Source organism: Mercenaria mercenaria, chromosome 12 (assembly GCF_021730395.1).
Source record: "Mercenaria mercenaria strain notata chromosome 12, MADL_Memer_1, whole genome shotgun sequence".
Classification (NCBI taxonomy): Eukaryota; Metazoa; Mollusca; class Bivalvia; order Venerida; family Veneridae; genus Mercenaria; species Mercenaria mercenaria.
Window position 1 is genome coordinate 60,117,307 of NC_069372.1, and position 27,865 is coordinate 60,145,171.

General features: G+C 32.6%; 1 protein-coding gene across 1 annotated transcript; it reads right to left on the reverse strand.

Annotated features, from left to right (window-relative positions):
* Positions 1 to 770: 770 nt before the first annotated feature.
* LOC123533860 (BICD family-like cargo adapter 1) lies at positions 771 to 27,256 on the reverse strand. The gene is made up of 4 exons (XM_053520607.1): positions 25,870 to 27,256; positions 25,105 to 25,290; positions 22,948 to 23,088; positions 771 to 944 (listed from the first exon to the last, which is right to left on the reverse strand). The coding sequence occupies exons 1-4, from the start codon at positions 26,080 to 26,082 to the stop codon at positions 771 to 773; spliced, it is 714 nt and encodes a 237-aa protein (XP_053376582.1). The 5' UTR covers positions 26,083 to 27,256.
* Between the last annotated feature and the right edge of the window lie 609 nt (positions 27,257 to 27,865).

Genomic DNA, 27,865 nt, shown 5'->3' on the forward strand with positions numbered 1-27,865 from the left:
TATACTATTCCATCATGGCTCAACATTTATAAATGCAGATGACTGTATGAAATTGTCTAGCGATTTTCTCAATAATGTTTAATGCATCTCCTCTTGTATGTATCATTTTGTCCAGTACCTCCTTTTATTTCCCAGTTATTTAAGACTCCTGTCAATCTATGGATGAGACAGAAGGTCCGTGGGAATGACATATTGTGTGAATTTCCTCCTGTTACGTGGACATGACATGTACTCTTGTATTCCAAATCATTGAAACGAAATACTGATTTGGTTACCGAGTATAGTCTTTTCGATATAAAATGTAAATGAAAAATAGCTTATATTCGAAAGGTGATAAAATAGTTTTAAAAAAACATAAAGTAATTTATTATTGTAAAAAGTTGGCAAGAAATTAGCATATTGCTTTAAAGTAACTTATACAAAACGAAAATATCTGAAAAATAATTGAGCAGCGGTGAAATTTAAAAAAACAAAAACAAAAAATAAAACATGGTGAGAACCTTAATTTTATCAGGCAGCTTACAGCACCGTAAAAAAGAAAAATGCATGGTCTCGAAAAGGGCCAATATATCATTAGTTTATCAAACTCAAATATTATTGTTAAACAAAATCCTGAACATTGTTTCAGATGACATTTTTTTAATATACCTAACAATTCTTCATTGCAAATCCTTTGCACATCTTTTATAGACACATACAGTTTGTTTTATGATATGTAATGATGATAAAATAGCACATGGAGATTAAAGCGAACACAACATTAGAAAAAGCTAGGTGACACTTTCTTCTGGTTGTTCTTCATTTTCCTTCTTCATTTCTTTACTAGAATCATTTTCTTTTAGATTCGCCGAGGGTTTTAATCCAACATCCGCGTGACCACCCAGCTTTAACGCAGGATTCAGCCCAGCTTCCATTTGAACACCAAGTAGATTAGCCATATCAGACTGGAAAACAGAAACAAATGTGAAATTTTTGAAATGTTAGTAACAAAGCTGTCCGAACTGTCGCATGTGGAAAATTACGAATACTGTCCTGTACTATAAATTGTTCTTTTTTTTTACTGAATATGGACTGCACGGACTTAGATATTGATTTAGAAACTGGTCGATATGAAAATATCCTAGAAGAACAACGCGTCTGTCCAATTTGTATAAATGGTGTTGAGAATGAAGTGCATGTACTGTTGTATTGTCCACTGTATCAAACGCTCAGGGATACTGCTATTGTTAAAGCAAATGAGATTGATACTTCATATAATAGTCTATCTGATCTTGATAAGCTAAAATTTATACTCTCAAATCAACAAATGTTAAGAGTCAGCTCCAAATTATGTTATGACATACTTAAAGCCAGGACCAACTTCTTATATGAATAATTGTATAGAAAATGTTAATGGGATTTATTTGGACATGTTGAGCGATGTTTTGTATGTGCCTTTACATGTAACTGGATTATTTGTCTCTTACTAGGCTGACATCCCTTGTCCAGTTCAGGGCATATATATGTTTATTTGGTCACACTTAACATGTTTAAATGTTTTCCTTTTTGTATACAATGCATATGAAATGTAAATTGTTTTAATGTATGTGTGTAAATGTGTAAATCTTTTATTAGAGTTTATATAGTCATTGCTAATCAGTTCTCTTCTGGTCTGACCAGAGGTGATACTCGATCTTTTAAAATGTTTTTTATACGCGCATTAGTGCTCCAATTTACATTTATCACCCTTTTATTAATTTTAAATTTTATGGCAGTTTTTAAATAATGGTTTTCAAGGGGCTATATAACTTTTATTTTGGGAAAATTTGAAATTTTTTGTTTCAGTTACAATTTAGGATCTCTTTCTAAAAACTTTTTAAACATTTGGGAAAGGGCTGGCCAGTCCTGTTTTAAGCCCCCCCTCATTTGATAATTTTTAAAATACTATAAAAAACTTTTTCGGTTGCCAGGGGGGGTTTTCCTTTAGGTTTTTGGGGGGCCTCCGGGAAAAAATTTGGACTTAAAAAAATAAAAATCTGTAAATTTTAAAAAATAGATTTTTAAATTTAAAATTTGGGTTTTACGGTCTCATATTTTTTCATTAGGGGGAAAAAACCAAACAGAAAATTATAATATTGCCCATATTTTTTTGTAAATTTTGGGGGGGAAAAAGGGTATTTAAAGGGGGAGGGAGAAAAAATAAACAAATAAACCAAAACTCAAAATTCCGTTAAAATTTTTTTGGTTATAAAAAAGTGCTGAATTGGGTGATCCAACAAATTCCAAATTTTTTTAAAAATACCTGCTTTTAAAAATGGGGAACCTTAAAGGGTTTGGGTTTTTGGAAAACCCTACTTTTATTTGAAAATGTACATTGTAAAATGATAATTAAAACTGATCGCCGATATTTCAAGGGGGAAAGGGGCTGACCCCCCCCCCCCCGGCCGGGGCTTCCTGATATCGGGGGGTTCAAGGGCAAAAAGGGGTTATCTACTTATATTTTTATAAAAAAATGTAATTAAGGGGCCCCCTTATTTGGGGGTTAAAAAACCCTCAAAAATGTGGAAATATCCTTTAAAAAAGTCAAGGGGAGCGCAGTAAACGTTTGGCTTGCAAACCAGGTTTAAAAAATTTTTGAAAATTTTAAAATTTGGGGTCTTCACATCAATAAAACTACAAACAAGTTAGTAAAAGCAATATCCTTATACTTTCCCCTATATTTTTTCGCAGGGTGGTCGAAAAAACACACAAAATTTTTACTCCTTACCTTTTTAAAAACTTCTCTAATGTTTTTTATATGAGGGTTTTAAATAAAAGGTAAAAAAACAAAAAAAAGCAACTTTTTTTTGATGAACCCAGTTCTTTAGCCTTTTTAAACAAAAATTTGTAAACAACCCGACTTTTTTGGGGAAAAAAAAAATTTAAAAAAAATTACTAATTTTTAACTTCTTTCCAATTTTGCATGCTTTTATTGAACTCGGGAAAAATGTTTTATAGCTTTTTTTTTATGGTCCAGTGTATAATTTTTTTAATACAAAGGGAAAAGTGGGCCAAAATAAAAATATAAAACCTGCCACTGGTCTAAAAGCTGGAACCCCTTTTTTTCTGGTAAAAAAGGCCCCCATTAGTTGGTTTTAAACACAAATAATCTCATTTTTTGGATTGCTGTAACTCTTTTTTCCATCAAAATATGCTAAAAAAAAAATTTCCATGGTCTTTTTTTTTTAGGGGCAAAAATAAAACCCGTTTAACAAAACTCTTCTTGTCTTTATAAAACTTTCATTTAAATTTTTGGAAATGCCAAAAAAATTGCGCCTCCCCAAATTTTTTTGATCACTTGAACAGTGCTACATTATCTTAAAAATTTTTTAAAATTTTAAAAACAATTTCGTGGGGTGTTTTTAAAGTTTTTTTAAAAATGAAAAAAATCATTATCCTATTTTTTTCCTAATTGATTTTATTTTTCAAAATTGAAAGCGTCCCTTTCTCTACGCGCATGTCTTTTGGATTCCATGGCCCCCTGAAACTCTGCTTTTTGGGGCAAACAGATGCAAACCCATGTTTTTGCAGTTTGTCTCGTTTTTTTAAAAGTATCTTGTTTCTTCGGCTGTGCCGCCCCCTTTAAAAAGAAGAACAAAAAATGTTTTTTTTGAATAATTTTAAACTTTAAAATCAAAAATCCTTTGTATTTTCTTCCCAGTTTAAAGACACATACTGAACAAAAAAAACCCCCTTTTTTGCAAATTTTCCCAAAGATTTTGGAATTGAAAAAAAAAAAAGTTACATCAATATTTATTTAAAAGAAAAACCAAAAAATTTCGAAAAACCCACCTTTATTCTTTTACTGCCAAAAACCCTTTTTCAAGGCCGGTTAAAATTTTTTTTTTAAATAAAATTTGAATAAATTTAAACAGCGCTCTGCCCCGGGAATTTTTAAGTGCGTTTTTTACCGTGCTTAAAGGAATGTTTAAATTTTCCTCATTTTTGAAAGTGCCGAGGTTTTTTTAAAAAAAAAAAAGCATTTTCCCTCACACAGCTTGCTACAAAAAGCGACAGTAATATAAGAAAAAAGTTTTCCGTAAAATCTCTAAGTCTAATTCACCTTTTTATTAAAAATTTTCTGATATCAAAAAACCTTTAATGAAATTCCTATAAAATATACATTTTTTTTAAATTTTTAAAACTTTAAAAAAAAGATAAATACGGGTCCAATAAGGTTATGTATTTACTATTTTAGAAAAATGTTTAAAATTTCAATTTTGAAAATGAACCTACTTTGTCAGCGCCTATTGGAGGTAATAAAACAAGGGTTTCCCAAAATACTTTCCCTATCAAAAATCAATTTTTAAAAAATTTTTTCCCCCAAATTAAAATGAATAATTTCACAAAAAGCATGCGTCAAAAAAAGTGTTTTAAAATTTTTCATAACAAAGTTCAAAATTTAATCAAAAAAACCCAAACCGCTGCCCCTAAAAAAAAAAAACCATCTTTCCATTTTTCCCCAAAATAATTTGCTTGCAAAATTTGTAAAGCTAAAATTTCGCCAGCTGTCTAGCCGCAGAAGGCCCTTCATCCCAAATTTTCATCTTTGGGTGTGGCAAATTTAACACGGCGGTGAATAAAACAATTTGCTTGTTGAACACAAAATTTTTAAAATTTCAATAAATACGGGCAAAGAACCCCAAAAACCAAAAAAAACGGATTATAGAGCCTGAAAAAACCGCCCGAAAATTGCTGATCCGTTTGGGGTTTTTTAAAATCTCGGATTTTCAAATATGAGGTTTAAACCTCGCTACTCGCTCTTTAAAAAACGTTTTTTCATACAAAACACTCCCGATTTTTTTTTTATCATTAGTATTTTTCAGCAATAAAGGGGGTATTTTTTTGAGATCTGACGTGGAAATGCCCTAAAAAGGTTTTCCCCGGGAAAAAGTTTTATATTTCTCAATAAAAATTTTCCCGTCGGGTTTGCTTTTAGTAGAATACATTTAAAACCTACCGCTTAAAAACCAAATCCCAAACAACCCTTAAAGGGTTTCATAAGAAATACGTTAATTAGGGAAAATGTCTGGTATTATTTAAAAAAGGGGAAACCGTAAAAACTGATTTTTTTTCTCAAAGGTCTTTCACACCCCGCTTTAAATTTGTTTTAAAAACCTTGCATATATCGAACCTTTGTAAAAAAATAAAACTTCCGACTGATATTAAAAAAACTTCAACTAAAAAATCTGCTTTCCTTTCCCTTTTTCCCCCAAATATAACCATAAATTAAAAATAAAAAAACCATCTAAAAACCCTCAAAACCAAAATTTTTTAAAATTAAAAGGTGTTTCTGAAGAAAAAATACTACACTTTGGAAGGGTTTGACGTTTTTCATGCCCAAAATGAAACTTTTATATGCTTTTTTGGTTTAAAAAATAAATTTTTTTTGGGGGCGAGGGTTTGGGGGATGATACGATAAAAAAAAACTAACCTGCCCCTGGAAAGTTCTGTTTTTGGTCGTTTTTTGCGAAGGGGGAACCCCTCGAATTTTTAATTTGTCTTAAATTTTGTGAAAAATTGCCTGACTTTTCTGTAAAAACCCTCTTTTCCAGCCCCCAAAACTGCCTGTTGTAATAAATGGATTTCTTTTTAAATGTGTGCCCCTGTGTCTAAAGAGATGGTAAAAACTCAAATTATGGATTCTTTACACCAACACAAAAAAGAGGAAACCCATTGTTGATTTAAGCCCCCGACCCCGTACCATTTATTACGTTTATTCGAAATATTTTAAAAATTTAAACCATGCTTTAAAAAATTTTCTTTGCCTACAACAAAATTTTTGCGTTTTTGCAGTAAAATTAAAAAAATTTTTCGACGATTTCCCAAATCAAATGAATATAAGGGTTCGGAATGTCCCAAATTTTCTTCCTTCACTGAAAACATAAAAAACAAAAAAAACATTCATACCTGTTTTGGCTTTTTTGTATTGCCCTTTTTAAAAGGTGCCCCGAATTTTCAAACTAAAACCCCCCCTTTTAAAGGACTGCCGGATTCGTCCAAAAAGGGTCATCCCCGCACTCCCCCTTCCCCCTTTTTAAGATTTTTCTCCCCCCATCTGAGTTTTATCCCCCGACATATTTGAACGCAGGGTTTATACTTCCCAAAAATTTCCTTTTCCCAAATCTGTATCAGAACTTTTTTCTTTCAAAAAATCAACTTTAAAAAAACCCCAAAAAGCTTTTAACAAAAATCCCCCTTTAACGTCTAAGGAAAAAAAATTTTTTAAAAGGGAAGTAAACAATGGAAATTCCATAACAAAGTGTACAATGAGTACTATGAAAAAGATGCATTCCGGGGAAAAACCCTCCCGGAAGATTTTTTTATACTATGTCCAAAAAAAGAAGGGAAAGTATAAAGTTCTTATTAAAACGAAATACTAAATCTTATTTTTCTTGTAAATGCTAAAAACTTTCAAAAAGGGGGAAAAAATTTTTTACATGTAAAATAAAAATTTTGATAATTCCCATATAAAAAAAATTATAATTGCGCTAATACTTGCCCCGGTATTGTGGGATATAAAAAAGGGCCGAAAGAGGGGTTTTCAAGGACAATACACTTTAAAAAATTATAAAACAGTTAACCCTAAAAACCCAAAATTTTTTTTCCCCCGGAATTATCCCCTTTAAATGAAATTTGGCTTTTTCCCTTTTGTTTTCCTTTCTTGCAATACCCAGATAATTGTAAAATTTTAAATTTTAAATTTCCCGCCTATTCAAAATTACAATTTCACGATCATTGCGGTGTCATATAAAAGAAGGTTAAAAGGGAGACCTTTGGGCCCCAAAAGTGTAAAACAGATAGAGCAAAAAAATCATTTAAAACTGCCCCTAAACATTATCTTATACAATATTTTTTCCTTTTTACTTCTATATTTTTTCCCCCGCCCCTTTACTTGTCCTTTTAACCGTCTATAGCCAACACTTAATTTTCGGGGGCAAAAAGTAAAAACTTAAAAAAAAAACCCTACAAAATTAATTTCTGATCTTTTTGGGCCAAAGGGCCCCAAAATTTAAACTTTTTAACCAGACAATTCCATTAAATAATTATATACTATTAAAGAATGCCCAAATGGTACACTGAAATCAGCCCAATTTAATAAAAAACTTTTTTTAAAAAAAAAAAAATCAAATTTCTACATTACTTTAAACGACAAAAATTTTCCATTAAAAGGGGCCTATTTGGAGGCGGGCCTAGGGCTTTTTGGGGGGGGGGGGGTTTTTGTCACCCCGGGAATCAAACCCCCTTTAAACCTTTTTTTTTTGTAAAATAAGCCCGATGCAAGTTTTTTTTAAAGGGCGTCACTGTTTTTGGACCCCATGATTTTTTTAAAAATTTTAAATTTTTGAAAATTTCCCATTTTTTTTTCCCTTTTTTCCCAATTTTCAAAATTTTGGACTTTTTTTTATGTAGGTTTTTAAATAAAGTCTATTTAATTTCTAATTTTAAAACCCTTAATACGGGGTTTTAAAAAAAGTCAGCACCATCGAAAAATGAAAAATTACATTAATGTACGGCATAAGATACGCGGGGCGTAAAAAGCAAATTTCAATGCAATTTCAAAATTATTCCAATTTACAAAATTTCCCCAAAAATTTTTAAAAATCTCATTTCCAAATTTAAAAAATCGGGCCTTTTCCATAATTTTTTAAAATTTAAATTTCAAATGAAAGTAATATTTTGGGAAAATAGAATCCCTTTTTTCAAATTTTTCCCAAAAAATTTTGGGTCTATACGTCGATTTTTTTTACTGTCATGGCTCAGATTTGATATAGTAAAACATGAAAAACATGTACAGAAATATTTGACAGTCAGGGGCCCTTCCCACTTTTTCCCCGCGTTCGCCCACAATTTTAAAAATTAGTAAAAATTCAGAAAAAAAAACCAAAAAATTTGAAATTCGCAAACCCATTTTTCGAACCGGGTCGCCATTTTTCCATTTTTTTCCAATATGTTATATAAAAAGGTGGCGTGCGTGTGAAAAATTAAAAAACACGTATTATTGTTAAAAGGAAAGTCATTTTTTAAACCTTGTGGCAGCCAGCCCAAAAAAAGCTGCGGATAAACTTTTCTTGCATCCAAAATAGGATTTTCCCGGGGCTTTTGCTGGTACTGGGAATCCATCCACACTCGGGGGTAAGATGACCCTTTTTTTTTCCCTTTTTTTTTTTTTTTTGGGAAAAACCCGCCGTATGTAACGGGGGGCATTAACCTAACCAGGGGGTTCCCTTGTTTCTGTCCAGTCAAAACCTTTCCCGCAAGAAACTCCCATTTCCCCCACATGAATCAGAGGTGGAGGACGAAGATTTCTGACAAAAAGTCTTTTATAAAATCGTCACGGGAATATACCCTCCCCCCAAAAAGCTCGAACCACAACCCCGGATCGTTAATGCGCTCTCCCTTTTGGGAGCTAAGCGGGGGGGTGCGTAATTATAAAGGAATGGAAAATTTTCAAAAGCAAACAAATAAAAAAATAAAATTCAAATATAAAAAAAAACATTCGTTAATCTTAAAAAACGTCGTTTATTTGAATCTGTCACGGTAGAAAGGGCGGGGAAAACATCGGGCCCCTCGGGAAAATTTTTCTGGGGGTAACTGGGCCCAGACCCCTCGCCAAAATTTTTCCACTCGAGTCAGGCTTTCAATCCCCCAAAATTCAACCACTAAAAGATTTTTAAATAACAAAAACACCCTTCAAAAATGACTAAAAAAAAAACTTTATTTTTAGTTTTTTTGAAAAGGGTAAGTTTTCAATCTCTCAACAGGGACTTAAAATTCCCTGAAGGGGCTTACGTCCAAAATAAAAATATCTTGACACTTTGCGTTTTTAAGAGTTTTGGCCGGGATTTTTAAAAAATCTGGAGCGCCCACAAAACAAATTACCGCCCCTTTTTTCAAAAAATTTTTTTTTAATTCAATGATATTATTTTAAATAGCGATGTCAGCTTTTAAAAAAAAAAAAACATATTTTTTTAAAAAAGTTTTCAAAACCTCTTTTATCCTTCTGCGGGGATTGCCCTTGACTTTGGGAAACCTCTTTTTGTATCATAAAATCCCGGTAGATGAGCCATAAGATAATCATCATAAAATCATCACATTCAATCCCCATCATCACCGAACATACGGGTGGATACTGAAATCACAAACAAGGTTTTGGGAAAAAAAATAAATTTTTTTCTGCAAACAAAAAATTTTGTTACGTGTAAATAAAAATTTCAAAAAACAGGCCTTTAGCAACGAACTGTATTTTTTTTTTTTTTTTCAAGGGGGTGAGGGGGGGGGGCCCGGGGGGGTTTTATTACAAGTTCTTCTTTTTTTTTTTTTAATTTTTTTTTTTAAATTTTCTGAATACAAGAAATTAGAAATTTAGTAGTACCCATGTAAACCCACTTTTTCCCAAAAGCCCCTTTATTCTTCCATTTTGGATTCGTTTTTTATATTAAAAACCCCAAACGTAAGACTTTGCTGACCAACCCTTTTGATCTCGGGGTTTTCCTCATATTCTTTTTTAGTTTAATATTAAATGCTACTCAAATATTTGTGTTTAAACACAATTTTACTGGGGTTTAAAAAATCAAATCGAGGTTTTTTGAACTTTAAATGGGACCCGTTTCCATTGTTTTTCCCGGTAGTATTGGGGTCAAATTTTTGACACTAAAACTAAAAAATTTTTTTCCACCAGAAAACCCAATTTCGCACCACCTTAGCACAGGCTTGATTTTCGCTGGGACACGCAAAGATAACTATGTCTGATATATCTACATGATACAAGAAAACAAGTGAGGCATCTTTTAGCAATAGACTTAGGACATATGACACTATTTAGCAACTGTGAGACGGTATCATAGTGTAGACAGTGTTTTTTATCATACTTTGGCTTATCAAGCACCAATAAAAGGTCTTTACCGAGTAAAACCCCCACCAAAAAACCCCTTGTGCACAACTTCACAGGGGAAAAAACATTCATTTTAAATTTCACGAGTTGTACTCTATTAATTGTGAAATTTTTTCATAAAAACACAAAAAACAATTCTTTTTTGGTTTGCACAATGCTGTGAAGTAATTTTTTCCATGTTTGGGCATCAGACACTGCCGGGGTAAAAAGCTATTAAAAAACCAAATTTTGGCAGTTCTTATCGGGGCTTTGTAAAAGGTGAAAAAAGCATGTCCTAACATACTTAAAACCCTTTTAAACCAACACCCCCAAACCCTTTTTCCAGGGAATTTTAAAATGTTTTCAAACATAAAACTTCCGCTGTTTTTGCCTTAAAACAAAAACCTCACATAAAGTGCCTAAAATGTCAATTGGGGCTTTTAAATTTTTTCTGGAAATTTCACCTTAGAATTCACAGGTATTAACAATTATGGGAAAAAATTTCCCATAAAATTTTTTATCCCATCGTGTAATCATTACTAGTGGCGTCTTCTCTAATGTCCTTAAAACATTGTTATTGGCTGAAATGAATATTATGTGATAATGCACGAATTTATCGTTCAGGACACATTGGCTGCTGAACAAAAAAACATTCCGGGGTGATGGGGACCCCTTTTATAAAAAAAAAGGGTTTAAAAGTTCCGAAGGCTTTTAGGGATAAACCACCCGCCCAAAATAATTTTATGAAGGGTTAAAAAAAAGTCCCCATTTTCAATATTTGAAACTTTTGCAGTTATCCCATAAGGGAAGGTTTAAAAATAAAATGGAACGAAAAAAAGTTTTCCCTATTTCCCAATATTCACCCCTTTTGAAAAATTACCTGAAAAAACATTAAGGGAAAATGGAAAAAAAAAAATACATTTATATTCAAAACCCCTAAACTGTGGAAAGCCCATTAAAAACAATAGCTTATGCCTCTTAACTTAAAAAGGGTTTGGCCCCATTTTCCTCCCTCAAATACTTATTTGGACAAATTTAAAAGGCAACAAAAATAGTTTAAAAAACCGTTAAAGGGTTTTTAAAGCAAACAAAATTTTTTAAAAAACATAATACTCCCAGGAAAACCTCATTTTTATCCATTATTTTCTATTCTTTTTCCAAAAGGGCATTTTGTTTAAATCTTGTTATAATGTTTTAGACAGTCGTGCTATACACTTACATCCATTGATCCCTTCCGAACATTTGATTTTTTTTTTCTGATGATTTTTTCTTTTCCTTTCAAACCCTTTTTACCTGTTTGGCGGAAGGGGATTTTTCCTTGCGACCAGTGAAACCAAGATCATCTGTTCAGTCAAAAGTTTTCAGCAAATACCCCCCTTCAAAAAAATTAGTGGTATGGCCCAAAATTAAAATCTAAACCAGTCCTTTTTTAAAATTTGGGGAAAGGCAAAGGGGTTTGGAAGAACGAGTCTATTTTTGATAAAAATGACTCGCGTTCACTAATTTTTGGAGGATAGGTTTTATTTTGGCGATTTAAAGGGCTTTCTCCCCCCGGGTACGAAAATTTTTTATTTATAGGGCACAATTTCCATTTTTTCACTAAAAATATTTTTTTCTTTAAAACTAAATTTTTTTCCTATTATAAACATAAAAACATGCTTTTTTGTTTTTGTTTCAAATTGCTTAAAATCCAAAATAAAAAAAAAAAAAACCATGTCCCAGTCGGGTTTAAAACCCGGGCCGCCGCGGCAATACAATTTTTTCCTGCGTTTTTTTGCCCAAATGAAAACGGAGGTAAACTTCGTGATTTCGGGAAAAAATATTACCGGGAAAAAATTTTAAAATCTTTTGTAAACGGGAAATGGTTATAACTTGAAAATTTCAAACGGTTTCCCGGGATTTTATCGGAGAACCTTTTTGCCATAGAGTTTTTCTTTTTTTCCCCGGGCAACTGAGACAATTCTTTTGAACATGCCCAATGAATGACCCTGCTGTTTTAAACCCCCTTTTTTTGTCAGAATTATCAAAAACTGTACGTTGAGATGTGAATTCCTTTCGTGAAGATCCCGGATTTCTTCATCTTTCTGGCGGAGCTGGAAGAAGATGTCCCTTCGTTCAAAATTTTGTTTACGTTTTTTTTTGGGGAAGTATGAATTTTAACCCTGTAAAAAAGAAATAAACCCTTCAATATGCATCTTCCCGACATTTGGGTTTCATTTTAACCCAAAAAATTCTTTTCCCTTAAACCTAGTATTTCTGATTACTTGTTTTTAAAAATAAACTTGGATTTTTTCCCGTCTTCATTTTTTCGAAGTAATTTTTTTTTTCTTTTTCTTTATTGCCAAAAACCCTTTATAATTCCCTTTTTTTTCATAACTTATTACGTATAAAGGTTACATTGATGAAGGACTATGCACAAAAACTATTTTCCAATTTTATAATCGAAAAATTAAATTGCGTCAAGTTTTTATCTATGGGAAACAAAGTGGACTTCTTTATTTACATGTAGGTCATATTCAGTCAAAAAGAAAAAAAATTTCCCAAACTTTGAAGCAGGGACAAAGCTCAAACCAAATTTTTAAATTTTTTTTTTAAAACTATCGGGAAACCCTGGAGGGCTTTTTTATGGAAAAAACCATTTTTTATTTCCAAAAAAACATAGTAAAATACCTAAATTTTTATACTTTCAAAACCCCAGTGACATTTTGACTGATCTTTTTACTCAAAAATTTTTGCCGTCTTTTAGGGGGAAATTTCTCTACCCGACTGGGCAATGACAAAACACCCGTAACAAACCCGAATAAATATTTTTTTTGGGGTTTTGATTTTGATATTTAGCATTTGAATTCGACCCCGGGCCAGTATTCCATACCTTCGCCGTTCAATAGAGTTTATTTAAGCACTCAGTAGCATCTGGACTTTATTTAATTTAGTACTTTTAAATTTTCTGATAATGATTTTTCTTCCCTTGGAAAAATTCCCGTTTAGTATTTTAACAGATCCTGTTTTAAAAAATTTTACATCCAAATTATTCATTACTTCTTTCATCTCTGTCGCCAGGAGACTGAGAAAAAGGGTCCAATTCCCCATGTTTTAAAAATTTGCCTTTAATAAACATCTAATTAGTAGATCTAACGCTCCCCCGGGAAAGGCGCATCCAACAAGAGATCAAGAAAAGATAACTGTATAATCAATAAGCTGTAAACATTTAAAGGTAAACCGATTTTAATTATTCATATTTTAAAGTTCATATACCCCCCTTTAGAGATTTAATTAGTGATTAACTTTTTGGGCAGTCAAAAATTCGGACAATAAAATTTTTCGATGGGGAAAAAAAATAAACCTATTTAAAAAACCCTTACGGTGTGTCCCCTTTTGGGGTGTAAGAAAATTTTTTTTCATTAAAAAGCTTTAAGCTAAACAACGGTTTAAAAATACTGGGGAAAACCTTTTGACTGGGAATTATGAATAATGGGAAATCAAACCCTTATCCATCATTTTCAATTTTAAAACCCCCAAAATTTTCCCTTTAATTTTTAAAATTTAAAGCATCATTAAAAATTATCCAACATTTTCATGGGAACTATCTACCCCCTATTTTCCCTTTTTACATAAAAATTATAAGCGATGCATTAAAATATTGTCCAACATTTTTAACAAACATTAAACTAAAAATTAAAAAATACCAATTAAAATTTAAGAATAAAAATGCGATGCATTTTTTTGTTTGGGAAAATGGGCGTGACCAAATATTTTAAAATATGATTTAATGTTCTTATGGTTCCCCTAGAAGTCAAGTCCAGGTTCAAGTTTTTTATTCTCTGTGTTGGGGTTTTTCATTATGTTTTTTTTATTTTTCCAAAAACTTGACCATAACAAACTTACCAAAGAGCTTTCAACCCCCAATCTTGCACATAATGTTTTTTCTTACAACAGGTTTAAAATGTTAAAAAGGATTGATGGTTTTCCCAAAAGGGAAAGCAACCCCCCTTTGCGTTTTATATTCAGGGGATATATTTATCAAAGTTTAAACTTTTTGCAGTTTTAAAAATATTTGTTTTTTATTTTAAAGGGGTTTTTTTTAACACCCCACATTTCTAAATAAACTTAACCCCTTTTTTTTCAAAAAAACCATAAAAAAAAGTACTCTGAATGACAAAAGTTTCAAACTTTTGACATAAATTTGTAATAAGATATTTTTTCAAATAACCCCAAAAAATTTTTTTTTCAGGAGGGTTTTTAAACCGTTGCAACGTTTTTTTAAAAAAATGCAAAAAATTTAAAATTCTTCTTGCATTTTTACCATTCTAAACCTTTTTTTATCCCTTCTTCAGTGGGCCCCCAAAATACATATTCTATGCCAAACTTAGTGGAAATATCATGTTTTTAAAAAATTTTTACCCAAACTGTGGGGAATACTTTTATTTTTCGAAACTTTCCAATTTAAAAAAGTTTAATTAAAAACTGTTCAAGTAAAAAAGGAATAAAATGAAAATTTTAAAAAATTTAAACATTTTAAAGTCTAACCCGGCACTGGGCGGCTCCGATACATCTTGCTCTTCCCGTTCCCCTCTTTGACGTTTCCCGAAATTTTAATTCGGCCTGTGTCTCTTTAATAATCCTAACAGGACCTCTCTCGGCTAAATCTTCTCGTAAAATTCTCTCCCCTCACTTTTTTGTTTTGTAGTGATGAAATCCCAGAAATATAGACAAAAGGGGTCTAAAAAAAAAAATAAAAAGTCTGTCTAAAATAAAGGGAAAATAAATCAAAAAACCTATTGAAAAAAAAGCTGACATCCCCGCAAGAATTTTAAACGAATTTTTTATACTAGTAAAAATTTCAATGCAAAAAATTCCGAAAATAAATTTTATATTATTATAAAAAACCCTAATAAAAACTTATTTTATTATAAAACCCGATTTATATCACCCTTTTTAAAGGGCAAAACTTCAAAAAAGGGGCTTTAAAAATAGTGCCAAAAAAGCCGCCACTCAAAGGGGGCCAAAATTTATCTTTTTAAATAGTCAACACAGAACGATCTGAGCCCAAAGGACAGCGTGAGACAAAGCCCCCAGAACCCAGAGAAGAGAGAAGAGAGAGAGGAGACGTTTTTAAAAGTGCCCGGTGGGATAGACGAAACAACGCAGGAAGAACCCTAAAGCCTCTTAATTAAAGGGAGACACTCACGCATCTCAAAATTTTTCCAAAAACCCCCGCTAATTCTAAAAAGAAAGTTTTATTGTATAATCTGCGAAAAATTTCATTTCAAACAAAAAGAAAGGGCTTTTACACCCACCTAATAACCCTTTTCCCCGGGGGAAAAAATATGATCAAAACCTTTTGTTTGGGTTTTTACTTATTTTAGAAAATTTTATAATTTTTTTTAATGTAGTGCTTTTTAAAAAACAAAAGATAAATTGCTTGTCCAATACCATCCTATTTTTCTTTAGAACTAAACCCTTGAAATTAAAATAATATTTAAATTTCAGCGTATTTAAATTTTTTGCTAAGGACCAAATTTTTCCCCAATCAATTTTTAAAATGTTTTTAGGTTTAAAAAAGACATCGAGTGAAAAATGTAAAAATTTAATTTACATTTGCTACGATAAAAAGGGGCCCTTTTAAAGGAAAAATAACTTTTCTTTTTAAACATAATTATTTAAAAAAGTTTGGGCCCCTTTGTAGAAATAAAAAAGGTTATTTAACTTTGCTCGACCAAGGAAGTTTTTATGTGCGCTATTTATGAAATGTGTCCCGGTTTATGCATTTAATTTAAAGAAGTCCCCCGGGAGAAAACCTACGGGAAAGGGACAAAACGGGAAACCCAAAAGGAATAAAGGAAATTTTTTTTGCATGTTCGGATCCCAAATTGGGGAAAAACAAGCCGAATTTTTTTTTTTCAAAATTTTTTAGGTATAAAACTAAAAACACAAATTTTAACAAGACCAAAAAATGTTTTAAAGACCCCTGTTTTTTTTTCCCCGGTAATTTTAACCCCGTGAATAAAAACCACCTTTCAAAAAGACTAATTTTGTCTCTTCCAAGGTTTTCTTTTTAGACAGAGATTACGTGTAAAAAAAAATTCAATTGAAAAGCTTTAAAATGCCAAACTTTTTTCCCCAAGAAAATAAAAAAAATTTTAAACCCAAAATTTTAAACAAGCAAAAGAGTTTGCGTTTTTTTTTTCTTTGGAAAAAGGGGCAGGGGGCCCAAAGGGTTTAAATTTTTGACAAAATATATTGGGAAAAACCCTTTCAGGTTCTTGGGGGGGTTAAAAACGTTTGCGGGGTTCCCCTGACAAATTTAAATTTGGGCCCCAAACATTCCCACCATAGAAGCAAATTTAAACTCGGCACTATTTGTATTTTTATACCAATTTCGGGGATTTTCCAAAGGGCAATTGGGTTTAAATAAAAAACCTGTACCCACAACACAGCCGCAACTGGCGAAATTTCTGTTTTTGTTATTCTAAAAATGCCTGCAGTTTTTATTTCAAAAATTTAATTTGAATTTTTTGGGAGAAAAATTCCAAAGTTGTGTGTTTTGTATTGTATTCACCCTTAAAAGGAAAAAAAAAAAATCAAGCTTTTAAAAGTGTTTTTTCCCTGGATTGTTGTTTTTTTCATGCAAAACGCCGGGGAAAAGCACGGGGGTTTTGGGTTATTCCCCGTTAATTCAATTTCATTCCTTTGTTTGTTTTTTCTTGGTTTTTAAAAAATTTAAAACATAGACCAGCCCTTTTTTTATCTTATTTCCCTTTTCATGTTAGTTTAAAAAACCTATTAGCGCTTTTATTTTTTATTTTAAACCGGGCCTAAAATTTTTCCCCCGAAAAAAAACTCCACAGGATAAAAAAAAACCCCAAAAACCCCAAAATTCAGGAAACCCCCCCTTTTTGGGGGGAGACCTTTCAAAAACCCAGCCACAACATTTTTTTTTTATTTGTGTGGGCGAAACTGAAGTTTTTTCCAAAATTTTCTATTTTTTGTTTTAAAAAAATCTAAAAATAATTTAAATTTTGGGAAAAAAAGAATGCAAGAAAGCAAAACCAAAACAGATAGGAATTTTTGAGGGCTGGGTTTTCCCCTTTGGGAAAGGAAAGTGAAAAACTCACACCCCCCATTAAACCAAAAGGGTTTTAAAACGGAATTTTTTTTCATATACTTTTAATGAATCCATGATCCAAGGGGAAAAAAATATTTAAAAACTAAAGTAGGGGAGACTTTTTCGGCCAAAGGCACTTTTTAAAGGCCACGGCAAATTTTTTCGGCCCCGGCAAGTCTGCTGCTATATAGTCAGAACGTATAAGAAATCCCTTTGGAACAAATACCCGCAACCAAGCAAAATAATAGCAGACTGGGGTTTTTAAAAGAGTCTGTTCATGGGAGATAATGGAAAATGCAACCCTCTTAAAAGCCCCCCTTGCAACGTTTAAACTTTGAGGAAACTTTATTTTTTTTGGGCTTGGGAAACGGCCCTTGGTATTCAACCTTAAATTTTTTTTAACCCTTTCAATAATTTTAATTATATCAAAAATTCCAGACAAAACCAAACCCTTCAAAAGTCCACTGGGTTCAAATTTAGGGGCCCTGCATTATGCAAGACAAACCCCAATAAAAACAATAAAAGAAAACATTTTGTCCTATGAAATTTTATCGTCGGCAACCTCAAACTTCCCCTTTTGTTTTAATTACATGTATTACTTTCAAAAGACCATGTGCAGTAATCACACTGTGATATTTATAATGCTCAGTCATTGGAACACCTGAATGATACTTGGATTTAACAAGTCCATTGAGATATTGATCATATTGTAGAAGTGCTCTCGCCATCAGTTGAATTCAGTGTCCTGATGAAAAAAATTCTTGTCTCTTGGCAAACTCTTTTCGTTTAAAAAAAGGTAAAAAAACCTTTTTTCTTTAAATATTTTATAAAAGTGCTAAAACATAGTTAAAAATAAAGCCTACAAAGGGAAATGTACTTTTTTTTACATTGTCGAAAAATTTTTTACTAATGTGCATTGAAATTGGGACATTTTTCAATTAGGAAATCATTGAGAATCGCGAAATGCAAATAAACCTTGTATGTGATCCCAAAACATTTCTGGAATTTCAAAAAATACCTTTCCCAATTGTAAGTAAAGCTCAAAAAACCAAAAACAAATGGCCCTTGAAATTTATACAGTCCCAAATTTAAAATTTCCAAGAGGGGCCCCAGATGGGGCATTCACTTTTTTCTCCCCAAAAAAAGACTGTATACTACCGCAAAACCCCGATGCCTTTTTAAAGTACGGTGGGGACATTTTGGCGCCTGTGGGAAACCCGAACCATATATACAAAGACCTCATCTAAAGGGTTAAAAATGCCAAAATTTTTCCCACCAAGGGGAACAAAGGGGACCAAAACCCAATGACGAATCAATAACCCTTCCCAAATTTTTTGAATTAACAAAAAAAAGGTTTCCAAATAAAACTAAAAAAAGTTACGTTTGGTTAAATACTCCCTTAACTTTGTATTTTGAATAAAAAATTCCCCGGTCATGTTTATGCCAATTTTGGGGGGGTGTTTAACACAAGGTCATTGCCCAATCCCGCAAACGATTTTGAGCAACACAAAACCTGAGGTTTTTTTTTCCCGAATAAAACATAGGGAAAAAGTCAAAAAGGAATAGACAATATAAACAAAAAAAAAAAACGGGGACAAAGGAAAATGGCGAAAAAACCGCCTTTTGGGAAATTCTTGACATAAACAAAAAGGGGAGTTTAAACCCGGGGAATTCCCAAAAAAGCCAATTTCTTAATCCAAAAAAAAATTTACAAAAATTTTCTTTTTAGGGCATGTGAAACAAGGAAAGGACAAATTTCAACAACGGGCCAAAATTTTGCAAATTTTTGGGGGGATGAGTTGTGTGTGAAAATTTTACACAAAAAACTTTAAAATTAAAAACATTTGGCGTTTGCGTAATATTTAAATTTGGGGTTTATAACCAAAATTTAAAAAACACTTTTAATGTAAATTTTGTGGTTTTTAGCAAATAAGTTTCCCTTTTGGTTTTAAAAAAGTAAGCTTTAAAAACGAAAAATTTACAAAGGATGCCGAACCCGGACTACATTAAAAAAACCGTCATAAAATGCTTTCAATTTCTTTGTAAAGGAAAATTTTATGAAATTTTTTGCAAAGTCAATTTTAAAGAAAAAATGAATCAAATGAAAAAAAATTTTACTATGTAAAATTTAAGTTTTAAAAAAAACCCTTACCTTAATATTCCCATAAGTTTTAGTTTTCTACATGTTTTAACATCATATTAAGCCTTTAAAAACATTAATACTCCCAGCATGCCAAAAAGTTAAAAAGTCATTTAAACCCTTTTTAACTACGAGCAATTATAAATTTTGGCCCCCCAATCCAAAAACTGCTAAGAAAAACTTAAAGCTGAAATTTACAGTAATCGTTTAATATATTTGAAAAATCGCTTAATTTTATTTTGGGGGTTTTCTAAAATTTAAACAAATATGGCATTTAAAAATTTTTAAATTTTTAAATTTTAAAAGTATTGTGCATGCATGTACTGGTTTCGGTTACTTTATAAAATTTTGGGACTCACAATTTTGTAAAATTATAAAGGGGGTTTAAAAATTTTTTTTTAATTGTTTATTTAAAAATCCAATAAATCATAAACCTTAAAAATTTCAAAAGGATCATATGGGGCAGTCTCCCTTTTCCCCCACCACAAGGAAAAGTATTATACCAACCCTAAAAAGGGACATAAAGCGCAAAGTTTTTCCTTTTTTGCTGTAAAAACATCACATTTACGATAGTGCAATTAAAGACCTATTTCGCCAAAAATTTTTATATCCGCAAAAAGCCTAGTAACGTTTACAAAACGTTTTAAAAACGAAAATTTTACAGAACCTTGTAATCCAAAACATGAATATTTTAAAAGATTGGGAAAAAAATTAAAACAAAAGTTTTCAGTTTTCCCTAGGGAAAAAAAGGGGGACCATATGGTCCTGAACGCTCACCTAAACCCCACATGACCCCGTGTTTTAAATGAGGATGGACGTCCCTTATTTTTTATTATTTACAAAGTGACCTATTTTTTTAACCCTGTGACCTAGATATCATCAAGATAAAAAAAATTTTACCAAATTTTTAGGGGACCATTGAAAAAAAAATTTGGGCCCCTAGAGGGTCACAAGGTTTTTTTTAAATTTTTTTTGACCTAACCCAATTTTTTTTAAAGGGCCGTAACCCACCCCTTTTAAAATTGACCTAATATCATCAAGGTGAACATTTTCACCAATTTTTATAAGATCTCGTGAAAAATTGGGCCCCTAGAAAGGGCACAAGGTTTTTTCTTTATTTTTCAAAACCCCACCCCAGTTTTTAAAGGCCATGACCCAGTTTCGAACCTGAACCTAGATATCATCAAGCTGAAATTTTCAAACCAAATTTTTATGAAGACTCATTAAAAAATGGCCCCTAAGAGGGCCCCCAAAAGGTTTTTTTTATTTTTTAGAAATTACTGACCTATTTTTGACCCCACGTGACCCCCCGTTTCGAAATTGACCTAGATATCAAAGATGGGAAAAACCTTTTTGACCAATATCAAGAAGATCCCCAAAGAAAAAAATGGCCCCTAGAGGGTCCCCAAGGTTTTTTTTATTTTAAAATCTACTGACCTAGTTTTTTAAACCCCCCGTGACCCCTTTTTGAACTTGACCCGATAAACATTAAAAGGGAACATTCTTACCAATTTTCATTTAAGAAACCCAAAAAAAAATAAAGGCCCCGAGAGGGCCCCAAAAGGTTTTTTTTTATTTTTAGACCCCACTGACCAATTTTTTGACCGCACGTTAAACCCCTTTTTAAACTTGCCCCACATATCATCAAAGGGAACATTCTGACCCAAATTTCCATGAAAATCCATTGAGAATATGGCCCCTAGAGAGGGGCACAAGGGTTTTTTTTTTTTAAAAAACCCACTGACCTAGTTTTTGATCCCCCCGTTCCCAGTAAACCGAACCTGACCTAGAAACAACAAGGGGAACATTTTGACCAAAATTCCCCTGAAGATCCTAAAAAAATAAAGGCCCCCCTAAGAAGGGCACAAAAGGTTTTTTTATTTTAAATCTACTGACCTATTTTTTTAAAACCCCCCCTTTACCCAGTTTCCCCCCCGGGGGGGAAACTTGACCCCAGAATTATTTAAACTGAACATTCCTTTACCAATATTCATGAAGATCCATTGAAAATAAAGGGCCCCTAAGAGGTCCATGTTTTTTTATTTTTAAACCTAATGACCTAGTTTTTAACCCTACTGACCCAGTTTTCGAACTTGACCCTTTGGAATCATCAAGGGGAACATTCTTGGACCAATATTCATGAAGATCTCATGAAAAATATGGCCTCTAGGGGTCATAAGGTTTTTCTATTTTTAGACTACTGACCTAGTTTTTGACCCCACGTGACCCAGTTTCGAACTTGACCTAGATATCATCAAGGTGAACCTTCTGACCAATATTCATGAAGATTTCTTGAAAAATATGGCCTCTAGAGAGGTCACAAGGTTTTTCTATTTTTAGACCTACTGACCTAGTTTTTGACCCCACGTGACCCAGTTTCAAACTTGACCTAGATATCATCAAGGTGAACATTCTGACCAATTTTCATGAAGATCTTGTGAAATATATGGCCTCTAGAGAGGTCACAAGGTTTTTCTATTTTTAGACCTACTGACCTAGTTTTTGACGGCACGTGACCTAGTTTCGAACTTGACCTAGATATCATCAAGGTGAACATTCTGACCAATTTTCATAAAGATCCCATGAAAAATGTGACCTCTAGAGTGGTCACAAGCAAAAGTTTACGGACGCACGCATGGACGGACGCACGGACGGACGACGGACGACGGACGCCGCGCGATCACAAAAGCTCACCTTGTCACTTTGTGACAGGTGAGCTAAAAATGGAGCGTAGAACTCCAAGTTAGGAGTTCCTGTTAAGACTGACAACCTTGCCAACAGACATGTTCCTCAAAGTGTCCTATCTCCTATCTTACGCTAACCGTACCGAGGGGTACGGGGGATGGTATTGCATAGTGTTTGTACAATATTTTTAGAGCAACGAGGTTCGAATTATCTAAGGCATGCCCGGGTCGCGCCCTTTGTGAGGATTTTCAACTTCAATCGCCATTTAACGTTTGAAGTCTTAAGCCACTATGACTGTCTTTCAATCCACACTTACCCTAACCCACATGTTTGGCTTAGAAACCCTTAATGCAAAACATAAAGTATGTGTGCCAAAACTCAAATGACTTAATAACCAAACCTAGGTTTGATTACCAACTTGTGTATCTACAGATGAACTTTAGTGGAATCGAATCGCCTCTTAGTTTACTTTAACTATAGCTCAACTAGCGGGTGAGCTATGTTCCTCAAATGGCGGCAAATGGTTTGACAATTTTGAAGGAACTATGGAATTATAATATTTTCAATGTTTTATTTGAATTCATTGTCCTCGCTTGCTATCAGAAGATAGCTGGAACACACACACACACCATGGAGGAGATAGTACGGATGGTTATGATTTATTTGTCAAAGGTACCAAAAAATATGTTAGAAAAATTTCTATTGGCATCGTCATATTTACCCGGTTGTAGACAGAAGTATGGTGTACTGTAGTAGCAACTGAAGTTAGTTCGGTCACGCGCATATGACAAAACACTTCCTGTTTCTTACTTATCTATAAACCAAATATTGACGTGTTTGTTTGAAAACGGACATGGACAGTGCAACAGAGTAAACAATATACGAGCCGCGCCATGAGAAAATCAACATTGTGCATTTGCGACCAGCATGGATCCAGACCAGCCTGCGCATCCGCGCAGTCTGGTCTGGATCCATGTTGTTCGCTAACGGTATCTCTAATTGCAATAGGCTTTGAAAGCGAACAGCATGGATCCTGACCAGACTGCGCGGATGCGTAGGGTGGTCTGGATCCATGCTGGTCGCAAATGTACTATGTTGGTTTTCTCATGGTACGGGTCAATTTACCTGTTCCTGAAGATGTTCTATCTGGCAGGCTTGTTTGGCTGAGATGTTTGCAAGACCACTATTCTTGATTGTATGCAGTTTCGATTCATACTCTTGTTCCATTCTTCTGGCATTTTGCAGTTCTTCCAGCAGCTTTTCATTCTGAGAAAAACAAATAGCAGTCACATAACAGTTTTAGACAAGTCCTTTGTCTACATGTATAAACATATTTCTTTTAATGGTTTTTCTCCTCAAAAGTATTTTTCCTGAGGCCCTAACAATTCAGAGGAAAATAAACGTTGCAAGATTTATTTAAAACCCTATATGAGATTTAATATAATTCCTAATTTCAAGTTTCAAACCTGTCTTCATTTTCTTTGCAAAATATGGCATGTGTATTCAACTGACCGTATTTCAAATGCAAGTATATGCGAAAAAACTGAACGTATTAAGTTTCATGTACAATGTAATACAAATTCAAGATATATCTTCTATACTGAGAATGCGTTTAATTGTCTCCAAACTTTCGAACTGTCCCTCGTTTAATATTTGGTAGACATTTACATTATACAACGTTCACTCTTCAAAGTTTTCTATTAATTTTTGATTGTTGATAATCACAGTTGTGGTTGACTTTCCAATTTACACAAATATCTCAGATATTTGATTAGCCTTTTCAATTCCGGTGATATTGGTTGATATTTCTTTCCAATATTTCTTTAGATATTTGAATGAATATACATTTGCAAGGAGGAAATCAACATTTCATATTTTTGTGTAAACTTTCAATATTATTCATGACACCTTTTGGGTATAATTTTGTATTTCACTGCTATACCAATAGTGAGAAAGGCAGAGCATTTGGAAAACTAATCACAAAAAAAACTGGCACACCCTGGAAAAAAACGATCAAATGTAATTGTGCGACATACATGTATATCATTACATCAAAGAAATCATACTTCGGCGTTATGAGCAAATTTTGAACACAACTTTGTAAAACTATTTTTCTTTAATATTTAACTGCAATCAGTGTATGTACAAAATGTCAATGCCTAAATTTTGTGCGTAAATTTTAATAACACGAATGTACAGAATAACATAATGTTATATAGAATTATGTAGAAGAGACAGCACTGGGCCACAAACCAATATATTACCAAATTCAAGACTACGTATGAAATTAAACGCAATTGTTAATCTAAGCTAAGCGAAACTACGTGCAGACTATCACGTCTAGACGAACCAATTATTTCCAAAAAAAAAGAAAAAGAAAGAAAAAGAAAGTGTGATATAGAGTATATTAAAAATGACAATAACTTCACACTGTGACTGATATTTGCATTGTTATTTTAATATTATCTATGTGAATGTCCAGTCAAACATACAGCTGTCACAAAACTGTCCTACATAGCTGACTAACATATATGAAATAGCCTGTGGTATTTTTTTTCACCATTTACGGTCACTGAGTGCGGAAAGAAACAAATTGGACATATGTAATTGACATACTGTTACCTAACTTCTTTTTCAAATATTTTTGATATCACACAGCTAAAGTAGCTTAAATTCTAACATGTCAACAAAATGTCATAAAATGGTACAATTATGTCGTATTACGAAATATTATGATGCAAGACTAATCACGTTTAATGTTTGATTAACTCTTAATGCCGGCGGATACCGTTTATTAAGGCTCTTAAGAGCTTAAAAGATCGCTGTCTTAAAAGATCGTCTGAGGACAAATTAAATACCGTCACAATACCAAGCAAATTTAAAGGTCATTGCTTGATCAAACTGCTTCCTTGAATTTACGGCATACATATGAATTCCTACAATACACATTAGTTGTGTGTCGAACTCGCCAATTTTCTTACGAAAATTCTATTAATTAACAATTTTCATTTTAGAATTACATGTATACCGAAATTTCCACGGGTTATACCACCTTTGTTAAACTTGTGTCACAAAAATACAAAGAAGACAAGGCTATTTCTTTGTCCAGCTCTTCTTAAACAGAAATTTACTTAACCTTTCTAAGTCGAGTCCAATATTTGAAAGCAGAAACTTTTATAATTTCAATTTTTTTAATAGCTTAACTTTCACTGGAATTGGACCGACTTTGAAGCTGATAATTAAAACCATGTACAAATGTATGACTTGAATATTGTAAATTACCTGTTGCGAAAGTTCTTGTATTCTATTTAATTTGTTCTTCTCCCCCGCATAGGAGTCATGTTTATTTCTATCAAGTTCCTCCCTAAGCTGTGCAATATCGTACTGTAGCTCTTTAACGGTGTTCTCATATTCACCTTCCAAATTCTCCAACTTAAGATGTAATCCATGTCTTTCCTGCTCTAATGCCTGAAATGTAATGGTATTGTTAAAAGTATGACTCACCAATGCTCTAAGAAAAAAATGTAAAAAGCAAGTTACTTCTGGTTTGAAAATTTATCTTATATCGCATCAATACTAAAAGTCAAGTATACATCCTTAGGGCAGCAGTTGTGGTTACATACTTTAAATCTACAGCGTTAAAATATACAAAATTTTGAATATTAAACAAAAAGTAAACAAAATAGCTAGACCTATAAGGTGAACTTTATTTAGGTTTTGACAAAAAAAAAAATAGCCAGAATTTTATAGAAATATTTACTGTTACCGCTTAGATTATTTAAAACAAGCAGTTGTTCAAGACATGCTATAAAATCTGGTCACCCATACCACATATTGTTTGAAATTTTACAATAATATTAGAACTTCTTTACCATATAATAAAGTGCCTAATGAATATGAAATTACTATTATCTGACAATGATGAGTTAAATGAAACATCTGGATGAATTAGCTTTGCCCTAGTTAGGCTTATTGTTTAATTTCTAAATGTTTACAAGAAAATAAAGTGGTTTGTGAACATGTAAAAACGTCATTTTCTTATCATACCTCAATGTTTTGATTATACTCTTCAGTAACTTGTTCTAACTTTTTTTCCTGATCTAAATTCTTTTCTAACAACGCTTTTCCAAGCTCCGCAGCAAGCATCAAGTCTCGATCCTTCTGTTCCAGCATCGCTCGTAGATTGTCCTCTTCCCCATAATTGCTTCTGTCCCCAGCCTCTACTTCTCCCTCAGCATATACTTCTCGCTCGGAATCCATTTGCTATTTTATTTTCGGCAGTGAACCGAATATATAAAAGTTAAATCACCGACTAGTTAATTATTTCCTTAAGGATAATCTTTGATAGTACACTAATCGTTTGATAAGTCTGTAACAGCTTAAGGTTAACGTAAAAAATCGAAACTTTCAGTCATTGTTTCCGTCTTTGATTTCAAAAAAGAAGATTAATTCAACAAACAAATGTTACCGTGAGCTGAGTCAATATTTACAATGAGTAAACGTCATGTTATCGACTCCAAATTACACAATCCTTTTAACACCGAATATATTAAAACGGAACAAAATTTAGATCACCCTTAAGCCTAACAGAATCCAGAGTGAAAGATATACACGTGGTTATATTCAGTATGTTACAATTTAGAAAAAGTGAAGAAATAATACCGTAACGCTACATTATATTTTACAATTATTTACAGTACAATAAATGGTAGCGTAAAAACTACATTTTAATTGTTGGATTAATTGAATCACGTCAGTTAATACTACAATACTCCTTCAATGTTGATTATGGGAGATATCAAACATAAATCCATATCATTATTCTCATATTGATTCCCACATACACAAACAATATGGTATAACATTTTAATCCACAATATAATTAATTTAACATTTCGTTTACATGTTGATATCCATTAAATAGACACAAAACTGTCATTAAAATGTGTCAGGACATTTTAATTAGCCGTTGGCTAAACAGTTACATGTTTTATAGTTCATTTATTGTGTTCAATAACGAAATCGTATATGTTAAAATAATCCTTACGTCATACACACTATTTCAGAGGAAAAATCATTAATATTCACACATTATTCCAGTCAATGATTCATATTTTTCTCAGAATATTTATGTATGTGTTGCACCTCATATCTCAACCATTAAGTAAATTGATCGCACAAAAGTAAACAAAACACAGACCAATAATCCAGTGAATCACCTTCACGACTATGGCACTCGCTGCAATGCTGCTAATGTTATGTTTTTACGTATCAGCGGTGGCCTTTCCCTTATCGATCAGTTGTCTTTCATCACGGAGTCCTTTTACCTGTATAATATCGACAAATCCATTGGTTTGTTGCTCTATACCATTTGGGAAAATGGCTCTATATTGATTTAAGTTAACAATGTATCTCTCACCGCAAAGGGGAATAAGTGATAATCGTTTCGCATGACATTATATGTTCTTTTTTTCTGACTGAACTTATCACGTTTTGAAAATCACATGACGCAATGTAATAAACCCAAAACGGAAAAATAAATGCGTCAGTAGTTTCGTTCTTGAATACGAAAAGTGGTTATTTTATATGTATTTTAGGATACAATTAAGAACATTTACAGTCTTAATTAAGTTCTTGATATAATTGTACACATTAAAGCAGTACTCTCACTTAACTTTTTCAAATAGCAACCAAATGTACAGAAATATTTTGGTCAAGACTTACCTTTTTACATATTAGCCAGTCATAAATGCATTGTTATCTCATTCAGGTACCGGTTACTCGAGAAGATTTGTCCATCTATCTGTCACACTTTTTTATAATAATTTAATAGAAAGCAACGAGAGAACGTAGGTCACAACTTGTGACAGCTATTACTCTATCTTGAATCATATTCGAATTATATAACCTTTTGGTATTAAAAAGTCTATTTTGTCCAGATAATAACTAAGAACTTGACATCCTGCTAGATGACAATAAGAGGGAAATGCAGAGTCCAAAAACTGATTTGTTTGGACTTTCTTTCCTTACTCTCCCTTTTGCA

Excerpts from the sequence above, each read along its gene's own strand:
- LOC123533860 (XM_053520607.1), bottom strand. The coding sequence starts at position 26,082 with ATGGATTCCGAGCGAGAAGTATATGCTGAGGGAGAAGTAGAGGCTGGG. Across the intron at positions 23,089-25,104 it reads TACAAGAACTTTCGCAACAG|AATGAAAAGCTGCTGGAAGA; the intron begins GTAATTTACAAT and ends TGTTTTTCTCAG. Across the intron at positions 945-22,947 it reads TAGAACATCTTCAGGAACAG|TCTGATATGGCTAATCTACT; the intron begins GTAAATTGACCC and ends TCTGTTTTCCAG.